We start from the raw sequence: 18,900 nt of genomic DNA on the forward strand, positions 1-18,900 counted from the left end.
ATAGGGCTAAAACTCTTAACACAGTTTAAACATTTTGGCGATGGCTGGGCCCAAGAGGTTAATGTTATAATGGATGACCCCCTGAAAAGTTGGGATGACGACAAAAATGTTATTTCACTTATCTTCTGTTAAAAAATAAACAGTGTTCTAATAATAACAAATCAGAAGGATAAATATAAATATTACTAGACTTAAAAGAGATAAAAATAAAAAGTTAAACTTTATAGGAATATATATTTACTACACGATCGATATGTTTACAAGGAGCTATCTAAAATCAACCCTAAATAAAAAGAAGTACCGAAAAATTTGTAATATTTTATGATCTCAAGCTATAAATATATATATATTTTTTTGAGAAATAGATAGCACGCTATCCGCTTTGTTTATTTTATTTAGAAATAAATTTAGCTGAAAATATAAATCAACTAGGATTCGAACTTGGGTCTCAGGTACCAACTACTAAATCCTTTGCCACTTGCTCTGGGACTGTCTGTACTATAAATTTATTATTTGAATTGGTCGAAGTTTGGATGATTTGGGGATGTGGACGGTGCATGGCCAAGCACTTTATAATCCCAGCTTCGCCCCACCACAGCAGGTTACAGCTCTGCAAAAGTGCCCACAAATTGGATTATCTCAAAAGCGCTTATCCGTACACGCAAGCATCTACTCGTTCCGTTCCCAAAGGAATAAGCTCTCAAATTAATCAAAAATTTTACAAATTAGATCGAACAATTAGTGTCATTTTAATTGGTCAGATATTATATTTTTCGAGTGAGCATTTAAAAATAGAGATTAGACTTTTAAAATTTTGAACTATGAATTAGTATACTATACTATTTGGAAACTCAAAATTTCATTTTTTTTTTTTTGACAATGCAAAACAATATCACAATTTTATTTAATACATCTAAAAACACCAATTCATAGATGGTTTTAGATTTCTAAAACCTTAAATTTACTCTTTCACTATTATTAGTCCTTGAATCAAATATTATTATTCTTATGCAAGTTTTGAATAACGCTTTATATTATCGATAGTATTAAGCGTTTGGTACTACCGAGTTTTCGAACATTAGATGAAAGAATGTGCAGTTAAAATAATAATAGTCTTTTAGAATTGAGTAAGTGTTTGGTACATAGTATAATAAGTAGGTGAAAATAATCAAAGATAGATCTAACGATAAAAATAGTAACAAGAGCTTGATACTATCGGTAATATAGTAGCTCAAGTCCTAAGTTTTTATCAAATTGGTTCGTTCAATTTGTCACATTCACATTCATAATTAACAAGAATTAGAAAAACGGTCAAGTAACGGAGTTAAGGCGTCGTAACGTCCCCAAAAAGCTATACAAAACGGGTACTCCTCTTCGCTCCCTAACTACTCCGTTCTCCGCGCGGGGCGCCTCCGAAACCGAAAAATCGCCCGCCGAGGAAAATGATGCCCCACGTTCAACGCGGCGATTTTGCGCGATTCCTCGGCGCTCCCCCTTCTCCTCCCACCACGCACCGCGCACCTCGAACCCTTCACTCCCCTCGTCGTTTCCCTCCGGCGAGGCCCCTCGCCGCCGCCGCCGCAGATCGCCGGAGCTCCGGGGACGATGGCTCCGAGACCCGCCGAGCCCTCTCCGGGACGCGGCGCGAGATCATCCTCCTCCCCTCCTTGGCCATTGCCATCGGCTCCCTCCACTCCGCCGCCATGGCGGCGGCGGAGGAGAAACCCCCGTCCGCGCCTTCCCCCACCGCCGCCCCTTCTCCGAGCGCGGAGAAGGATAACGAGAAGGAGAAGGAGAAGAGGGAGGAGGAGGGGGAGATCCAATCTAGGGTTTACGACGCGGCGGTGATCGGGGAGCCCGAGGCGGTGGGGAAGGACAAGAGGAGGGTGTGGGAGAAGCTGATGAGCGCGCGCGTGGTCTACTTGGGCGAGGCCGAGCTCGTCCCCGATCGAGACGATAGGGATTTGGAGCTGGAGATTGTGAAGAATCTCCGAAATCGCTGCTCGGAGCTGGAGCAGCAGCGATCGATCTCTCTCGCTCTCGAGGCCTTCCCCTGTAATCTTCAAGAACAGCTTGATCTATTCATCGATCGAAGGTCTTGTTTTCGATCTTTATTGCTTCTTAGAATTAAGCATATGGAACTTCTTTAGAGTTGGATTATTGCTTTTTAATAGCATATGCAATCTCTTTAGCTAGTAATGTATGTAGGCCCCCTCAATCCTATACCAATTACGAACATTTAACAAAAACCGCAGTTCCATCCGGTGAATAAGTGTTCAAAACAGTTAAATTTGATAGGATCATCGTCCATCGGTCATAAAATAGTTGAAGAGTCTATATTTGAGATTTTAGCATCTCTTTCTGAAGCAAATATTTCCTTTTGCTTATTACGAAATAGATACTTGTGACAGAATTGATGGGGCGAGCTTAAGATCGTACGCCTCTCACTGGCCGCCTCAGCATTGGCAAGAGTATGAACCTCTTTTGAACTACTGTCGCGATAACGGCATCAAGCTTGTTGCTTGTGGTACTCCGCTTGAGGTAATTGATATCTTAGTCCTTAATGTGCCTCAAAATTTTGCTTCATTTTATCGTTTATTCGGAATTTCATGAAGTATGTAATAAATGTAGTCCCTCCCTAGGTTTAACTGATTGCTGTCTCGAGGAGTTGTTTGTTTCGGTTCATCATTAGGCTATTAAAAAAATGAGGCTATTAAAAAAATGGAACTTCAGTGGAGATTTTTGAGTGTTTTTTTTTTAGGTTCTAAGAACTGTTCAAGCTGGAGGGATTCGAGGCCTTTCTAAGTCGGAACGCAAGCTATATGCTCCACCAGCCGGTTCGGGCTTCATTTCCGGCTTCACATCTATGACCGGCAGGTCACTTATAGACAAGATCTCGTCAAATCACTCTCGTCCTTTTGGCCCTGGTTCCTACTTATCTGCACAGGCAAGAGTCGTTGACGATTATACTATGTCCCAGAATATCATGCAAGCGATAATTGATGGAGGCTCTTCAGGTATGCTTGTAGTTGTGACTGGCGCGAGCCATGTCATTTGTGGTGCGAGAGGGGTCGGAATTCCAGCTAGAATATCAAAGAAATTGCAGAAGAAAAACCAAGTGGTTATATTACTAGATCCTGAGAGGCAAGAAATAAGGAGAGAAGGTGAAATCCCTGTTGCTGATTTCTTGTGGTATTCAGCTGCTAAGACTTGCAGTAGAAATTGCTTTGATCGGGCCGAGATTGCTCGGGTAATGAATGCAGCTGGTAGGAGGCGAGAAGCTCTTCCTCAGGTATTTGATTTCTTTTATTGCACATTTTATGTGCTCTTCGCGTTTGGTGGTATAATGAAATACTAGGTCTCCTTTGCTTATGTGTTTTTTTTTTTGTTGTTGTTATTTCTTTTAGGGGGTTATTATTTGCAAATATGAAATTGCAAGAATAAACAAAAGAAACTAAGTATAGCCGTGAGGAGGCCTTGAGAATTGGTTCTGAACTAATACATAAATCTGGTTAATTAAGTGAACAAATATCTTCTCTTCAAAACGAAATGATGACCTAATATGTGCTAGTGTTCGTGTGTTTCCTACTAAATAACTCTGGCTACTAAGCGGCAAAATCATTTTTCCTAGTTTGTTTTCTGATACGAATTTCTTGTTTGGAACCTTTGAACAGGATCTTCAGAAAGGATTGGATCTCGGTGTAGTATCACCTGAGATTTTGCAAAACTTTTTCGACCTTGAGAAATATCCTGTTGTTGCTGAACTCATTCACCGATTCCAAGTAAGTGTTTATTCCTATTGCATTTCACTTGTTAGTTATGAAGAGATTTTTGCTTAAGAGTTACCTTTTTGTAGGGTTTCCGCGAAAGACTATTGGCAGATCCGAAATTCCTACATAGATTAGCGATAGAAGAGGCTATATCGATAACGACAACACTCTTAGCACAATATGAAAGACGAAAAGGGCGTTTCTTTGAAGAGATTGACTACGTTCTTACCGATACTATAAGAGGCTCTGTTGTCGATTTCTTCACTGTGTGGCTTCCTGCTCCAACTCTATCATTCCTGTCTTATGCTGATGATAGCTCTTTGGAAAACTTAGAATTGGTTAAAGGGCTTTTAGGATCCATTCCAGACAATGCCTTCCAAAAAAGTGCTGTTGGAAAGGACTGGAGTGTGAATCAGAGGTTTGCATCGGTGCTAATTGGTGGCATGAAACTTGCTGGCGTTGGGTTTGTCTCTAGTATCGGAGCTGGAGTTGCTTCAGATGTCTTGTACGCAATTCGCCGAGCTTTAAGAACTTCATTCACTGTAAACGAAGGGCGTAAAAGATCTCCCATACTGAAATCAGCAGTTGTTTATGGGAGCTTTCTGGGAACATCGGCAAACCTACGATACCAGGTATCATTTTAAAACCTAGTGCAATTTACCTCAACAACTGTGACTCTTTGGTATCAGCTATGAATTAGTTGCTGATGGATCTCTCTCTTTTCCTGCGGGTTATCAGTTGCCGGTTTTGCTTTGTTGATGCTTATCTTGTGATTGATATGGTGCAGATAATTGCTGGAATAGTGGAACATCGGCTTTCAGAGCATTTACTATCGTATTACAATCAGCCATTTCTTGCTAATATGTTGTCTTTTGTTGTTCGCACTATCAACTCATACTGGGGAACACAGGTTAGTCTTTAACTATTCTGCTTCTCAAGTTTACTTTTTTACTTGTATGTATACATTTTTGCTTGTAACAATTTTCAAATCATCGGCAAAGAGACCGGTTAAAATGAAAGAAACGAGACACCTGCAACTTCACCACCGAGTCTGTATGTTAAATCTCCCAGATTTGGTAATATGTACACAAACACACAATTAGAGGTCTCACTTGGTACCACTTCATTTTTTTTTTCTTGTTTTTAGAAACTCAAATTCTAATGGGCCGGCAGATGACTCCGCTTGTTTCAATTTATGCATCTATAAAGTTCGGTGGGGGGTTTGTTAGGCAACAAAAAAAATAATAATAAAAAAGATAAGCAGCATCAAATGATGCGTCTACATTTTCCTCTTCTTTTTTTTTTCTTTTAAAGTCTCATCTTTAATCTTCTACTATGACATGCAGCAATGGGTCGATCTTGCTCGATTCACTGGATTGCAGCCACAGAAGAAAGAACAAAGTTCTGCTCAAATTTCCAATACACCTGAAATTCCGCTACTAGAGTGCAGCGCGACTTTAGACGAAAGCAATAATCAGTCAAGCGACGATGGCTCCAATTTATAGGGTAACCCACATTTCGATTAAAAAATCCTCACTAACATAACCATATACATGCATTTTTTGAGAAGAACAAACAGATTGAAGGAGTAAGATTACTGTTGCATAGTTGAAACTCTGAACAATGAGATTGCGTGATTGGAGACTTCACCTGCCGTACAATGTAAACGTTTTGGCAGCAGAAGCTCTCTCTCTCTCTCTCTTCCAAATATATGTATACGTTTGCTCTTTCCGAGCAATCAGATTTTCTTCAGTATATCATCCTTATTCTTTGTAGATGATACAGCATTTCTTGTAAAGGTGAAAAACATTTTTAAAGCTTTCGTTGTACTGAATATGTGAATTTACTTTTCTGGACGGAAATGCATGCATGCCAAAATAATAACAATAATAATAATAATAAATAAGTATTTATTTATTTTTCTGATTTTCTTTCGAGCTTATATTTCTTCTGTAGAACTCTTGTGCGTGTGCGTGCACACTGTGCTCAGACCTTGTATAAGAACTAAGAACTCTATCTTGTAATAGTTGTCTAACCTTTAAAATTTGGATTTTACTTTGTAACCTTATAGTGTTTGAACCTAGGTACTTCAATTTAAGCTGTGGTTGTCAGTTGTGTATGGGATCTAGTGCCTATGGGCAAGATCTCAAAAACAAGGGTTTTTTTTGCAAATAGCCCACTGAGCAATTTTTATTTTAAAAATAGTCCTATCAAAATTAAAATTGCAAAAATGGTCCTGTTCCTGCCACGCAGGCGCCATGTCAGCGCCACGCGGGCAGGGCTGGAGCCAGGGTATTAAGTTGAACACGATGAATCATTCTTGTCTAAACACGGTGAATGATTCACCGTGTTTCTTACGTATTTTTTGTATATTGAAAAGTGGAATAAAGAGTAGGGATGTCAATAGGTATGGATACCTGAAATATTATCCGAATCCAAACCCGAATAAATTATATATATGCGTAATTTATTTTTTTTTATTTATACAATATATAAAATATTTAATAATTTTATTCTTTAGATCTTCATCCAACGGTATAGATTTTTAAAATTCTCTAGCGTTGGATGAAGATCTAAGGAATAAAAATTATTAAATATTTTATATATTGTATAAATAAACAAAAATAAATTATGTATATATATATAATTTATTCGGGTTTGGATTCGGATAATATTTCAGGTATCCATACCTATTGACATCCCTACTCTTTATTCCACTTTTCAATATACAAAAAATACGTAAGAAACACGGTGAATCATTCACCGTGTTTAGACAAGAATGATTCATCGTGTTCAACTTAATACCCTGGCTCCAGCCCTGCCCGCGTGGCGCTGACATGGCGCCTGCGTGGCAGGAACAGGACCATTTTTGCAATTTTAATTTTGATAGGACTATTTTTAAAATAAAAATTGCTCAGTGGGCTATTTGCAAAAAAAACCCTTGTTTTTGAGATCTTGCCCATAGGCACTAGATCCCATACACAACTGACAACCACAGCTTAAATTGAAGTACCTAGGTTCAAACACTATAAGGTTACAAAGTAAAATCCAAATTTTAAAGGTTAGACAACTATTACAAGATAGAGTTCTTAGTTCTTATACAAGGTCTGAGCACAGTGTGCACGCACACGCACAAGAGTTCTACAGAAGAAATATAAGCTCGAAAGAAAATCAGAAAAATAAATAAATACTTATTTATTATTATTATTATTGTTATTATTTTGGCATGCATGCATTTCCGTCCAGAAAAGTAAATTCACATATTCAGTACAACGAAAGCTTTAAAAATGTTTTTCACCTTTACAAGAAATGCTGTATCATCTACAAAGAATAAGGATGATATACTGAAGAAAATCTGATTGCTCGGAAAGAGCAAACGTATACATATATTTGGAAGAGAGAGAGAGAGAGAGCTTCTGCTGCCAAAACGTTTACATTGTACGGCAGGTGAAGTCTCCAATCACGCAATCTCATTGTTCAGAGTTTCAACTATGCAACAGTAATCTTACTCCTTCAATCTGTTTGTTCTTCTCAAAAAATGCATGTATATGGTTNTTTTTTTTTTTTTTTTTTTTTTTGAGAAAGGAAACGAGAAACGTTAGAATCATATACACTAGGGGAGCTCTTCTTCATTGGCTCTCCGTATGCTCTACTGAATCCAACAAATAAGAGTCTACATGTACATAACGCAATTTAAAAAGAAGGATTGTCATGCACTAAACACATCCACTTCCCTCTTAAGTGTACAAATCTTCTATGTCTACTTGCACACAGTATTAAACAACCGAGTTCGACTCATTTATCAAAAATGCGCCGTGTAACGGCGGCGCCTCAGATATAATGATTAACAATTACCGATCGCAGGCCCACCCGCTGCTTCAGGTACGGCTATCTTCTAAACGGTGCATGGTTCAGTCCAAGTGGTTCCTGTCAAGAGTTGGGCTCTAAGTTCGAGTACCGGCATGAACTCATACCTAGGTTGGTCAAGAAGATAAAACTTTTTTCCCAGATTTCAAATTTGTAAATTAGTATATTTTTATAAGTTTCAATCACAGAAATCAGCAATCTCTATTTTTAAAGCCTCTACAGAGTTGCTTGAGAATGGTACAAGCGTCAATTGCGGCTGAATAACTAGATTACCTGCCAATTTGCCGTGAACCTTTTCATCACAAGCCCGTCAATTTGCCGGACTTTGTATGTTGCCGCCAAAATTTTGCATTACATTTTTTGCGAGTTTATGTAGAGTTAACAACTACTCATAAAATTTTTTCACTTTGCAGCCTTCTCATTTTCGAGTCGCGCTCCAGTAGAATTCTTCTTGCAGAAAAGAATGAAGACCTAGAATGACAAGATGTATGTTAGCTTGCTAAAATGTGCCGAATATTGAGCATTAACCTCGAAGCAGAACATGGAAAACGCGAATAGGTATCGACAACCCACCACGCTGAATGTATAACCGCTAGTATCATAAACCATCACCAAATTGCTTTACGTCTGTACGGTGACTCCACAATCCTTAAACTCAATAAGAGATAGTCCCTGAATATACTTCACGATGAGAAACAACCCTAGATCTTTAAATAGGAAAATTCATTCTCCCGTTAATTCAAAGTACGCCAGGCTTGCTTTGGTGAAACCTGTCATAAGAGGCCTTATCAGCAAGTTGCTTAATAAAACTATACCCAAAACAGAATAGAACAAACTTCCTTACTACAGTCAACCTTGTATGAATTCTAATATGTGAGGTTACAAAGAACAACAACTACAAAGCCCTTGATCCCAACAATTGGCATTTGTCTATAGAAGTCCTATTTTCTTTTTAGCTCTATTTTTGACTAACATTGTCTGTTAAACCAAATTTAATCACGTAATTTTCCCTACTCAAACTTTCTGGTCTGTCTTTCCCTCTCAAGGTGTCATCTATTTAGTAAAATCACCCTTATCCGTTCCACATGTCCAAACTATCCCAATTGGTTTTCAAGTCGCTTGCACTCTTTGAGAGATATATCTAACTTCTATAACTACTTTTACACACTAATATTTCTTAACGTACCAGCAATTTCAAAGATTCACCTCAATATTATTATAGAGGCTATATATAATATCATCTCCTAGTCACCCAACATTTTGACATATAAAGCATTACTTGTCTAGTTTTTTCATGGTCCTTCAGTAATACTCGTTTTAGATATTTACTGTCCGTTAACTATGATTCTTCTTCCATGACGATGTGAACCTACATTAATTACCAAGAAAAGGCCATCATATTCTTAAATGACACAATTGATTGCCATCCTAATAAAGGATCTTGTTAATTCAAATGTGTACGAGATGCCATAGCTGATAGATAATTGAAAATGTTGTGTTACAGATCTCAGAAAGAATTGAAGTGATCTATCTATCATTATATCTAGGGTATGCATAAGATTGAAACGCAATACCACAAAGGTACGTAAGAAATGCAAACAATAAAATATCGCTGCATTCTGCTTATGAACTATTATTGCATATTTGCAAACAAAACAAATATGAGAGCAAGAACAGAAATAAGTGAATTGAGACCTTGTGAACTTCTCCGTAAGCTTGTTAGAAAGGTCTCCAGCACGATTAGCATGTAATCCTGTTTGTCTGCACTACTGTTGCCTTTCACGATTGCGTAGTTGCCTGCCTGCAGATAAATAACCACAATAAATTTCGAGCACAAGATGAAAATGGATTACATATCATACATGATCAGTTGCATGGGATCAACACGATATAAAAGCTACAAATAAACACAATAAAAAATTAAGCATAATACGAACCTATGAGCATGCCACCAGAGTGGACCCGGAGAGCAACTCATTCCAAAATAGGTCCACCAAAAATGAAGTAATCATTGTGGCTCAGTTAGGCATGACTATGCATCAATGTAGCAATCGCATTGATTTGGAGATGTTTTGTAAAGCGAGAAATTGAAGGAGATGCTCCTAACTCCTTTTGAATCTTGCTTCTACAGGTTTAAAAGATTATCTTTCTAAATCCAGGTTGAGTTTCTATGAGCCAAATCCATGCTTAACAATTCCTCCTTCAGTAGAAGAAGCAACTTCCTTTTGACGCCAATCTCTAGTTACTCCGTGAACTAATATTGTATGAGAAACTTCATCCAACTTCAAACCTCTTTGAGACATCTGATCGGCTATACTAAAGGTCTCCTCCATTCTGCCATCTTTACAAAGCCCTGACATTAATGTGTTGTAAGTGACAGCATCTGGAACAATTCCTCTGTCCACCATTTCATTTAGAAGTTTAGATGCTTCTTCATTATTGCTCATTTTGCAGTATCCCTGCATCAGGGCAGTGTATGTAAGCTTATTCGGAGCAATACCACTAGCACACATTTCATCAAAAAGTTTCGTTGCTTCATTCATTTGACCTATTTTACAATACCCACTGATTACAGTTGTATAGCTTATTACATCGAGTTTCAAACCATTTTTCATCATCTGTCCAAGAATAGTCTTAGCCTCTTCTACACGACCAGCATTGCACAAACCATGCATAAGGGTACAGTAGGTCACCGTAGTAGGAAGAATACCTCTCCTCTTCATATCATCTAAAAGATTTCTGGCTTCAGAAATTTGATCGTCCCTGCAGTAACCACCAATGAGCGAATTGAAAATAATGACATTTGGCTGTAAATCCCAATCTATCAACTGGTTGAAGTAGAACTTTGCTTTACGAACATCCTTTATTTTGCAAAACCCATCTATTATTGAACTAAATGTGAAGAGGTCTGGAACCAAACCCTCATTCCTAATCTCATCTAAAAGCTGAATGGCCTCTTCCATTCTACTCAATTTGGAAAAGCCATGTACTAATGTATTGTAGGTGAAAATATCTGGCTTAATTCCTCTTTTCACCATGTCATCTCGAAGCTTTAGTCCTTCATCCATTTTTCCATCTTTGCAGCATCCTTCTATCAATGTATTGTATGTTACTCTATCCAATACCAATCCCTTCCCAAGCATAGCATTGAGAAGGCCGATTGCCTCTTTGATATTTCCTGAATCACAAAGCCCATGAATCAAAGCATTCGAACCTACTATGCTCACGCCAAAACCTTTCTCCATCAACTTAAACCATAACTCTGCCGCCTCTCGAATCTTCCCTTTCTTGCAGAGCTCTTTAATAAACGTTGTCATAAGAGAATCATTTGGTCTTAAATTCCTCAGCAGCATCTCCCTAAAGAGTCTTGCAGCAGAATCCAATCTAGAAGCCTTTGTAACAAGCCAGAAAATTATAGTGTTAAAAAGACCAACATGTATCTCCATCCTGTTCGACAACATTTCATCAAAATAATATTCTGCTTGCTCCATCTCTCCTGCCTTACACAACCCTTTCGCGAGCGAGTTGTACGTGACTGAGTTCGGCTCCATACCTTTAGAAACCATCTCATCTAGCAACTTAAGAGCCTCTGCGCACTGATACATCTTACAATGCCAATCAATGAGAGTGTTGTAGATAACCTCATTCGGCTCCATACCCATACCCACCATCTCCTTCAGAACGGAACCTACATCACTAATTTGATTCAATTTAACCAACCCATTGATCAGGATGCCGAACGTAACAACACTCGGCTCCACCGAGCTCTTAATCATCTTCTCTTTGAACTGAAATGCCTCATCCAAAAAACCTTTCTTGCAGAGCCCATCAATGAGTGCATTGTAGGCGACGACAGAGGGGAGAACTCCCAACCTCTCCATCTCCGAAAACAACCTCTTTGCCTCATCAATTTCGCTATTTTTGCAATTTACAACAATCAGAGGAGTGTAGGAGTAAACATCGGGAGCTACAAACCTCTGCATTCCATCGAACACTTGGCGGGCATTTGCAAGATCGTTGCTCCTCGCGAGCGAGGACAATAGAATGTTACACACTTTGAGACTAGGGCAAAGCCCGCGATCGGCTAATATAGAGAGGGCCTCCACAGCGAGCCCTTGGCCGTACGACCTAAACTGCGTGCAACAAACGTGGACCAAGGCGTCGATCGAAGCCGCGAAGGGTGCGTCCTGGGGGGGGACGGTATCGGCGATGGCCCGAACCAGCTCGGTGAAACGCCGCGAGGGGTCGTCGTTCCCGTCGAGGAGGAGGAGGGGGGCACCATTGACGGGGTCGAGGAGGCGGGCGAGGAGGAGGCGCGCGGGGGCGGCCGGGGCGCGGGGATCGGATCGGAGGAGGGAGTCGAGGAGGAGGGCGTAGGAGCGCGGGGTGAAGCGGAAGCCGAGGCGATCGGCGGCGAAGGAGAAGAGGCGGAGCGCGGGCTTGGGGCGGAGCGCGGGGCGGAGCTCGAGGAGGAGCGCCTCGAGGCGCCGCGGGGGCAGCCGCGAGAGCGTGGCGCGGCACAGGGCGGGGTCGAGGTCGCGCCGGGAGAGGAGAAAGTGCGAAGGGCGGAGGAGGGAGATCATGAGAGGGAATGGACAGTTGAGATTTGATCCGGTGGTTTGGTTGTGTGTGCGGATACAGGGTCTGATGCGTCAGCTTGACCGGGTGTGTGCGGTTCGGGAGGAGGAAGGACGTGGAGGGCCGAAGAGTTTCAATTTAAAAAGAGTTCGTTTAAAAGTTTGTACTGTGGAAAGTAAGTTTTTTTAAAATTTCAATTTTTAAAAAAATTCTAATTTTAATACTAACTGTACTGTACTTAACAAAGTTGGGTAGAGACTTCATTGTTGGCTTGCTACCCAATATTCAAATTTTCAAAATCTATTTATTATACTTTTAGCTAAATTTATTTAAAAAAACAAACAAACAATGCGAAAAATTGGTGCGCTGTGGGCGTTCTCAGATTGCAACAAGAGGTGCATTACCAAATTCAATACTTCATTTCAGGAAAAACAAAAAAAAGAAAAAAAGAGAAAAAGAAAAGAAAAGAAAAATTCTTCCTAGAAATTAATTAAGAAGCAATTAAGCTAGAGCTAGATCTCTCTACCGTGGTCCGTGGATCAAAACATTCTTCACCTCCTCTTCCTGAGGCCCATTAGTATGATGATGGTGTTCGGATCGGAGGCGCTCCTGCTGCTGGACGACGAGGATGGAGAGCTTGCCGCCGAAGTCGGTGGAGGCGAGCATGTCGCCGACGACGCCGAGCTCGGGGCACTCGCTCCACTCGGACAGCCCGCTGGTGAGCCCCGACTCGTCCTCCCTGCCGCCCCTCCCCACCACCACCAGGTCGAACTTCTCGCTCATCCCCCGCATCACCCCCGCCGTGCCCTCCCCGTCCTCCACCATCCTCTCCGTGTACACCACCCTCTCGCTCCCCGCGTGCCGCTCCCTGAACCCCTCCACCGCCGCCTCGTCCTCCGCGTCCGCGTCCGCGTCCGCGTCCTCCCCGGCGGCGCAGCGGAGGCGGAGGCGGAAGCGGACCACGGTCAGCGACACGGCGCCGCCGGCGGCCATGCGGGCGGCGAGGGCGAGGGCCTCGCGGTCGTCGGGGCCGCCGAGGAAGTAGACGGCGGCGCGCTGGAGGAGGCTGTTGGTGCGCGCGCAGGTGGCGGCGCCGCCGGCGGGGAGGGCGCGGTCGACCAGCACGGCCACCGAGCAGGGCGCGAAGCGCAGCACCGCGCGGTTCACGGCCTGGAAGGCGTTCCGCGCCGTCTCGCGCGCGCCGTCGGAGTGCTTGTGGAAGGGGAGCAGCACCAGGCGCGCCTTGCGGTTCAGCGCCAGCGCGCAGACGTCGTGGTGCATGGTCGCGAACGGCGCCGCGCAGACGAACGGGTGCACGGCCACGGCCCCCGGCGCCGCCTGCTGCTGCTCGAAGTAGCGGAAGGCGTTGACGATGCGGTCGGAGGCCGAGGGGGCCTGGTGGTGCTGCTGGTGGCTGTGGTTGTGCGAATTGGAGGATCCGGGGCGGCGGCGGGGCTGCTTGTGGGGGCGGAGGTAGGAGGCGGATCGCCCGGAGAGCTCCGTGAGGTGGAGGACGGCGAGGGAGACGGGGAGGTCGCGGGAGGGCGCCGAGGCCTCCAGCAGGTCCAGCACCGGGGCCACGTGGTCCTCGTTGTGCAGGCACGCCAGCAGGCGCAGCTCCGAGTGCGGCTTCGCGTGCTCGATCGTGCGCCGCTTGTGCACCAGGAAGCGCGCCGTCGGGTTGTACACCAGCTTCACCAGCGGCGTCGACACCGCCGTGATCACCAGCATGGAAATGATCAGGATGGTGTAGTGGTCCACCGTCACCCTCTGCTCAAATACAAGTACAGTTCCGCGCCAAAAACGAAAACAAATATTTCTCATCCTTATTATCGTCGGTATATAGCAGTACTGAGTATATATATATATACATATATACATAGATAAATAAACAGCATCTCAAGTTTAGTCGTCAGGCGAGGCGAACCTGCGCGTTGCCCCAGTTGCTGATGAAGGCGATCTCGACGACGCCTTTGAAGTTGAGCATGAGCCCCACGCAGAAGGCGTCCTGCACGGGCATTTCGTAGTACAGCGCGACCGCGGCCGAGCCCACGAGCTTCCCCACGAAGCAGAGCGCCACCACGAGCTCCACCATCGACCACCCCTTCACGTCGTTCAGCTCCGCAAAGTCGGCCCGGTATCCGGCCAGCACGATGTATATCGGCAGGAATATTGCCGTGAAGAACGAGTCCATCCTCTCCGTCATCGTCACCCCCAGCGGCATCCCCCCGGGCAGCACCAGTCCTAGCATGAAGGGTCCGAGCATGTACTTAAACCCTATCAACTCCGTTACCAGCGCCGACAATAGCGCGAGCATCACGAACCCGACAAAGTAGCCCTCGCCGAGCAGTTCTCCTGCGGGAGTCTGCTTCTTGACTATCCAGGCTGCAGCCGGCTTGCAGACGGCCACGACGAAGAGCGTGAATGCAAGGAATGAGACGACAATCTCTGCGGCCGTTGTGGGACTGTTGGCCTTGGCGACGAGGCCGACGGCGATGAAGGCGGTCCACATGAACCAGCTGCAGATGTCGGTGATGAGGGCGGCGGACATGGCGATGCGGCCGAGCTCCGAGTTGAGGAGGCGGAGCTCGCCGAGGGCGTCCGCGATGACAGGGAAGGAGGAGAGGGAAAGGCGCACGGAGAGGTCGAAGATGAGGTTGGACCGGCGCAGGTCGTCGGGGAATGTGGAGCGGAGCGAGTAGAAGATGGCGAGGGAAAGGGCGAGGGGGAGGACGGAGCCGGCAACGCCAATGGCGACGGCGCGGCGGCCCGGCTTACGGACGAGGGAGAGGTCGGTCTTGATGCCAGTGGAGAAGAGAAAAAGAATCAGGCTGACGAGGGAGACGGTTTCGAGGATGTAGTTGCCGCGCTCCGGAAAGATGGCCCGTCGGAACTTGACGCTGTGGCCGAGCACCGACGGGCCCAAGAATATGCCAATCTACGTAAATCAATCAAAACTCTCTATTATATTCCACAAAATAGAAAGATAAAAATGCGAAAAAGTGTTTTCTACGTAAAAACCAGAATGGCCAACCAAAAGGTCAGAAGTTCGAACAACCATACTCACTAGCATCTGGGAGGTGAAGCGGCATTGGCCAACGCGGCGAAGGATGAAGTGGGCAGCACTAGTGGCGAGGAAGATGATGGAGATCTCGAGGAGGAAGAGGGGGAGCGCAAACTTGAGGGGCTGGTCGCCGAGAAAGATGCCTTGTGAGTTCACCTGGTTGTTGTCATAGCAGGCATTGCTTATTGGCTTTACAGCCGACTGGTTGACGGTGGTTGGTAACGCGAGCGACATGATCAATGATCACCGAGATCGAAATGTTGTTTATCTATCTATCTATCTGTCTATCCGTCTGTCTATTTGTGTATTTGTTAGTGAATCGATTGTTCTTGCAAAAGAAGAGAGAGAGAGAGAGAGAGAGAGATGGAGGAGAAGTTTTGTTTCTATTTTTAGATGTGGATGAACAACAGTCTTGGATGAGAGAGAGAGAGAATGCGGTCAAGTGTTCTTGGTTTCTCTCGTTCTTCCATTCTTTTAGTCATGTGGACCGTTGACCTAGGAAAAATTTTGATTCTTCGGGCCCAAAATATTTTGAAATACCAAATGCATGAATTCTATGTCCTTATCTACTTGGATTTTGGGTTGTCCTTGTGAATCTTTAGGGCGTGTTTGGAAATGTGTAACTCCCCTGTACCAAAGTTGCAATCTCGACTCTGTGCTCGTAGGACACGAAGTTTAAACGTTACGGTTGTACCAAAACTCTATCGATCGGTATCTAAGTTCGAAACTTAGTTGCTTCTTATTTTCAACTAAGTTCTTTTCTAAAACCAAAGTGACATGCTATTATTCTCTCTCTTTAAAAGAAAAAACTTTTTTACTCAAAAACACGGTAGCAGGGACATTTTATTATCTGACAAACCCGAGACCCTAACTTCTTATCATAGCAAAACAGCAAAAACGAGCATCTGGGCCTAAACTTGGAACTGTAATTTGTTAGTGCAGTTTTTACTAACAGGTGTTTATATAAAAGTTAAAAGTTTTGAAGGGAGTAGCGCACTCCACCTTTCGGAAGAACATCTTGTTTGTTATTTATGTTGCATTTTATTCAAAATATGATGGATCCTAAACACCCAATTTTTTATCTGGCGGCGATTGCTCCTGTAATTTTATAGCATAGACTCTGAAAAGAGTGAACTTTTCGACTTCTTAAACATTTCAAGTATAAAATTGGATGCTTTTAAAGATGCATTACCAAGCTAGGCTTTAGTGTTAACCACAATTTTATTGTAACATAAATGGAGAGAATATGGAAAGTGCTTTTGAACTTTTTGGACATTACAAAGTATAAAATTTGGTGCCAAACTAGGCCTAAGTATAAATTCACATCCAAGTGGAATGTTTTCCAATTTAGCATCTAAGCTTAGAGCATAAGAGGTTCCTCTGTTTCAGTACAAGTAATGGTAGTTCAAATTTGATTTGTCCTTTGACAACTCAAATTTGAATCAGTTAACATCCATGTGTTTGTAGCGAAAAACCAAAACAAAACAAAACAAAACAAAACTTGTTTAAGTGTAACTTCCATTTTCCATTCAAAATAGAAAAAAGAGAGTAAAATTTCCATTGAGTACATCACCAACGATAAGAACTATTCAATGTCAAATACAAATTGTATGTAGGCATCAGTTTTTCCCTTCTATTCTTTCGAAGTATTATGCAGACATCAATCTTCATTCTCCCCCGCATTTGTCGATCTCTTGCGCCAGCTCAACACACTCGCCAGCCGCGGGAGCCTCAGCACCGAGTTCGCCCTCGTCACGCCTTCGAGAGCATTCCAGTGTTCCCTACACTCTTCATATATCTCCTCCTCCGCTGCCTCCAGGCCGATGGTCTCCTCGCTTCTGGCCGTCCTAAAACTCTCGGAAAAGGATAGCTCGCAGGACTTTGTGCTGCTTCGGGGGGTCTCGAAGCTCTTCGCTCTGCTTGACGAGGGGATGAGCTTTAAGAAGAGGCAAATGGCGGCACAATCATCAATCTTGGACGTAGGGTGCTTGCGCCGCCACGCACGGACCGCACACTGGACCAAGTGCCTTGCCGCATCAGATTGTTTAGGGACCGACGACACGATCTTTACGACCTCCTTGTTCGACAGAACATCCCAAACCTAAGACCAAAACATCATGTTTAAGAGATTGGTTTGATGAGTGAAATTGTAGAGAAAAGTAGGAGTAAATGTTTGATTCGGTAAAAGCTCATCACAACTGTTTGAAGTAGAAGCTCATCACAATGCTTAGTTCATTGCTCTTAGTGAATGAAGCAGGTAGCGTGCTACCTTTTTCTCAAAAAAAAAAAAAACTGTTTGAAGTAGAATAAACACACAACATAGTTCAGAAAGGGTAACAACTGCTGAATAAATGTCTTACACCATCAGTTGCAAGAACCACAAACTCATCCCTTTCCGATAACTTCCTGTAAGTGATTTGCGGAGTAGAGATGAGCCCGAAGTCCTTCAAGCAGAAGTCTCCGAAAGCTCTCGCCATGGCCAGCCCCGGAGAGTCTTCGTCGGGCAACCATATTCTGTAAACATCGGGTTCTTCCTCGAGAGCGAACACTCTTCCCCTGCAACTCTTAATCCTTTCGGCTTCACCTAAATCGCATTAAAAAAAACGTAAATTTGATTGCAAAATATGAAATTGATAAATGGCAAAAGCAATGCAAAGAATGAAAAAAGCTCACTTGGAAGGTTTGGTTTGAGATCAGTGGTGAGTTGGACCGGAATCGGCAGGTTTCGGTCGTCTCTCGTGCAAAGAACGGCACGCGAATCCCCTAGATTTGCAATTATCAAGTGTTCCCTCTATAAAAGTGACATACTATTAGTACAAACTTGAATTCAAGGGAAAATAATATGTGTATAGAACTTATAATAAGAGAACTTTTGAGAAAACAATTCGTAGTTTTTATTGTCAAATTACAAAACAGGGCAACTTTTTTTTGAAAAATGTTGGCCTACAACTACAATGTGTGTTTACGTGAGCATCTAAATTTGTGTATGAATCATCTGAACTGCGCATTGCGAAAGCGTAAACATGAAGTTACCTGTTTGAAGATCGACACTGCGGTCGTGCCGCTACATATGCAATCGATGAACGGGTGGCTCTTCAAATCCGTATCCATATCCTCGAAAGCTCGAACAAAGATCGAATTCCATGAACTTTCATTGAGATGATCACACTCATGAACTTGATCTATTGAATGTGTAGAGCTCAGTAGTGCATATAATTTTGATGGTAGAGTATCTCTAACCAGGGATGCAACATGGTGGCCAAAGGGGCCATGCCCATCAAACACACCACAAAAGATTTGGCTTTTGTCTCCACCAATGCCCTATGCATCTTAACACAACAAGTATCAGGGAAATGCTCTCAATTTGTATTTAAGAATTTAACCTACATATATATATATATGTACATGAATTATAATGCATGCTACATTAATTACAATTGTTACTCTATATGATTTAACCCATTAAATGACTAAAATTAAAGATAAATCAAGCCTATGGATATATATACACACATATATATATATATATGGTATATTAGATTATGATCTCAGTTAAGGTAAAAATTTACAACAAAAAGAAAAGGGGGGGAAAAACATTTTTCCTCCATGCAAAAAGAAATA

The 18,900-nt window shown here is 42.9% G+C and overlaps 4 protein-coding genes across 6 annotated transcripts in view; 1 reads left to right on the forward strand and 3 right to left on the reverse strand.

The window, feature by feature from the left end:
- On the forward strand, nucleotides 1,374–5,587 carry LOC109719598 (protein RETICULATA-RELATED 5, chloroplastic-like). Its single transcript, XM_020246369.1, has 7 exons — nucleotides 1,374–2,095; nucleotides 2,412–2,541; nucleotides 2,762–3,292; nucleotides 3,675–3,782; nucleotides 3,857–4,402; nucleotides 4,558–4,680; nucleotides 5,117–5,587. Exons 1-7 carry the CDS (start codon nucleotides 1,443–1,445, stop codon nucleotides 5,273–5,275), a joined length of 2,250 nt encoding a protein of 749 aa, XP_020101958.1. The 5' UTR covers nucleotides 1,374–1,442; the 3' UTR covers nucleotides 5,276–5,587.
- LOC109719683 (pentatricopeptide repeat-containing protein At4g19440, chloroplastic-like) lies at nucleotides 7,356–12,220 on the reverse strand. The gene is made up of 5 exons (XM_020246463.1): nucleotides 9,575–12,220; nucleotides 9,333–9,438; nucleotides 8,211–8,407; nucleotides 7,911–8,108; nucleotides 7,356–7,697 (listed from the first exon to the last, which is right to left on the reverse strand). Exon 1 carries the CDS (start codon nucleotides 12,218–12,220, stop codon nucleotides 9,806–9,808), a length of 2,415 nt encoding a protein of 804 aa, XP_020102052.1. The 3' UTR covers nucleotides 7,356–7,697; nucleotides 7,911–8,108; nucleotides 8,211–8,407; nucleotides 9,333–9,438; nucleotides 9,575–9,805.
- LOC109719587 (cation/H(+) antiporter 15-like) lies at nucleotides 12,565–15,829 on the reverse strand. Of its 2 annotated transcripts, none has more exons than XM_020246356.1 (3): nucleotides 15,283–15,829; nucleotides 14,143–15,153; nucleotides 12,565–13,985 (listed from the first exon to the last, which is right to left on the reverse strand). In XM_020246356.1, exons 1-3 carry the CDS (start codon nucleotides 15,511–15,513, stop codon nucleotides 12,738–12,740), a joined length of 2,490 nt encoding a protein of 829 aa, XP_020101945.1. In that variant the 5' UTR covers nucleotides 15,514–15,829; the 3' UTR covers nucleotides 12,565–12,737. The 2 variants fall into 2 exon arrangements, with proteins under 2 accessions (XP_020101945.1, XP_020101944.1); XM_020246355.1 differs by having other exon boundaries at nucleotides 15,274–15,829.
- LOC109719595 (probable protein phosphatase 2C 73) overlaps nucleotides 16,784–18,900 on the reverse strand; it is a 2,607-nt gene continuing 490 nt past the window's right edge. Inside the window, exons 2-5 of one of the 2 annotated variants that reach the window (XM_020246366.1) lie at nucleotides 18,313–18,600; nucleotides 17,953–18,070; nucleotides 17,640–17,863; nucleotides 16,784–17,380 (exon numbers count right to left, since the gene is read on the reverse strand). In XM_020246366.1, the coding sequence (XP_020101955.1) occupies nucleotides 16,940–17,380; nucleotides 17,640–17,863; nucleotides 17,953–18,070; nucleotides 18,313–18,600 (1,071 nt within the window). In that variant the 3' untranslated portion in view covers nucleotides 16,784–16,939. The remainder of the gene's footprint in view (nucleotides 17,381–17,639; nucleotides 17,864–17,952; nucleotides 18,071–18,312; nucleotides 18,601–18,900) is intronic. The other variant, XM_020246367.1, reaches the window with a different exon arrangement.

This window comes from Ananas comosus, linkage group 13 (assembly GCF_001540865.1).
Source record: "Ananas comosus cultivar F153 linkage group 13, ASM154086v1, whole genome shotgun sequence".
Lineage (NCBI taxonomy): Eukaryota > Viridiplantae > Streptophyta > Magnoliopsida > Poales > Bromeliaceae > Ananas > Ananas comosus.

Bases quoted from the DNA above. Each gene is read 5' to 3' on its own strand.
- LOC109719598 (XM_020246369.1), top strand. From the start codon at position 1,443: ATGATGCCCCACGTTCAACGCGGCGATTTTGCGCGATTCCTCGGCGCT. The intron at 2,542-2,761 runs GTAATTGATATC...TTTTTTTTTTAG, and splicing joins CTTGTGGTACTCCGCTTGAG to GTTCTAAGAACTGTTCAAGC. The intron at 4,681-5,116 runs GTTAGTCTTTAA...TATGACATGCAG, and splicing joins ACTCATACTGGGGAACACAG to CAATGGGTCGATCTTGCTCG.
- LOC109719683 (XM_020246463.1), bottom strand. From the start codon at position 12,220: ATGATCTCCCTCCTCCGCCCTTCGCACTTTCTCCTCTCCCGGCGCGAC.
- LOC109719587 (XM_020246355.1), bottom strand. From the start codon at position 15,513: ATGTCGCTCGCGTTACCAACCACCGTCAACCAGTCGGCTGTAAAGCCA. The intron at 15,154-15,273 runs GTTGTTCGAACT...TGATTTACGTAG, and splicing joins CCCAGATGCTAGTGAGTATG to ATTGGCATATTCTTGGGCCC. The intron at 13,986-14,142 runs GTTCGCCTCGCC...GTATTTGAGCAG, and splicing joins GCAACTGGGGCAACGCGCAG to AGGGTGACGGTGGACCACTA.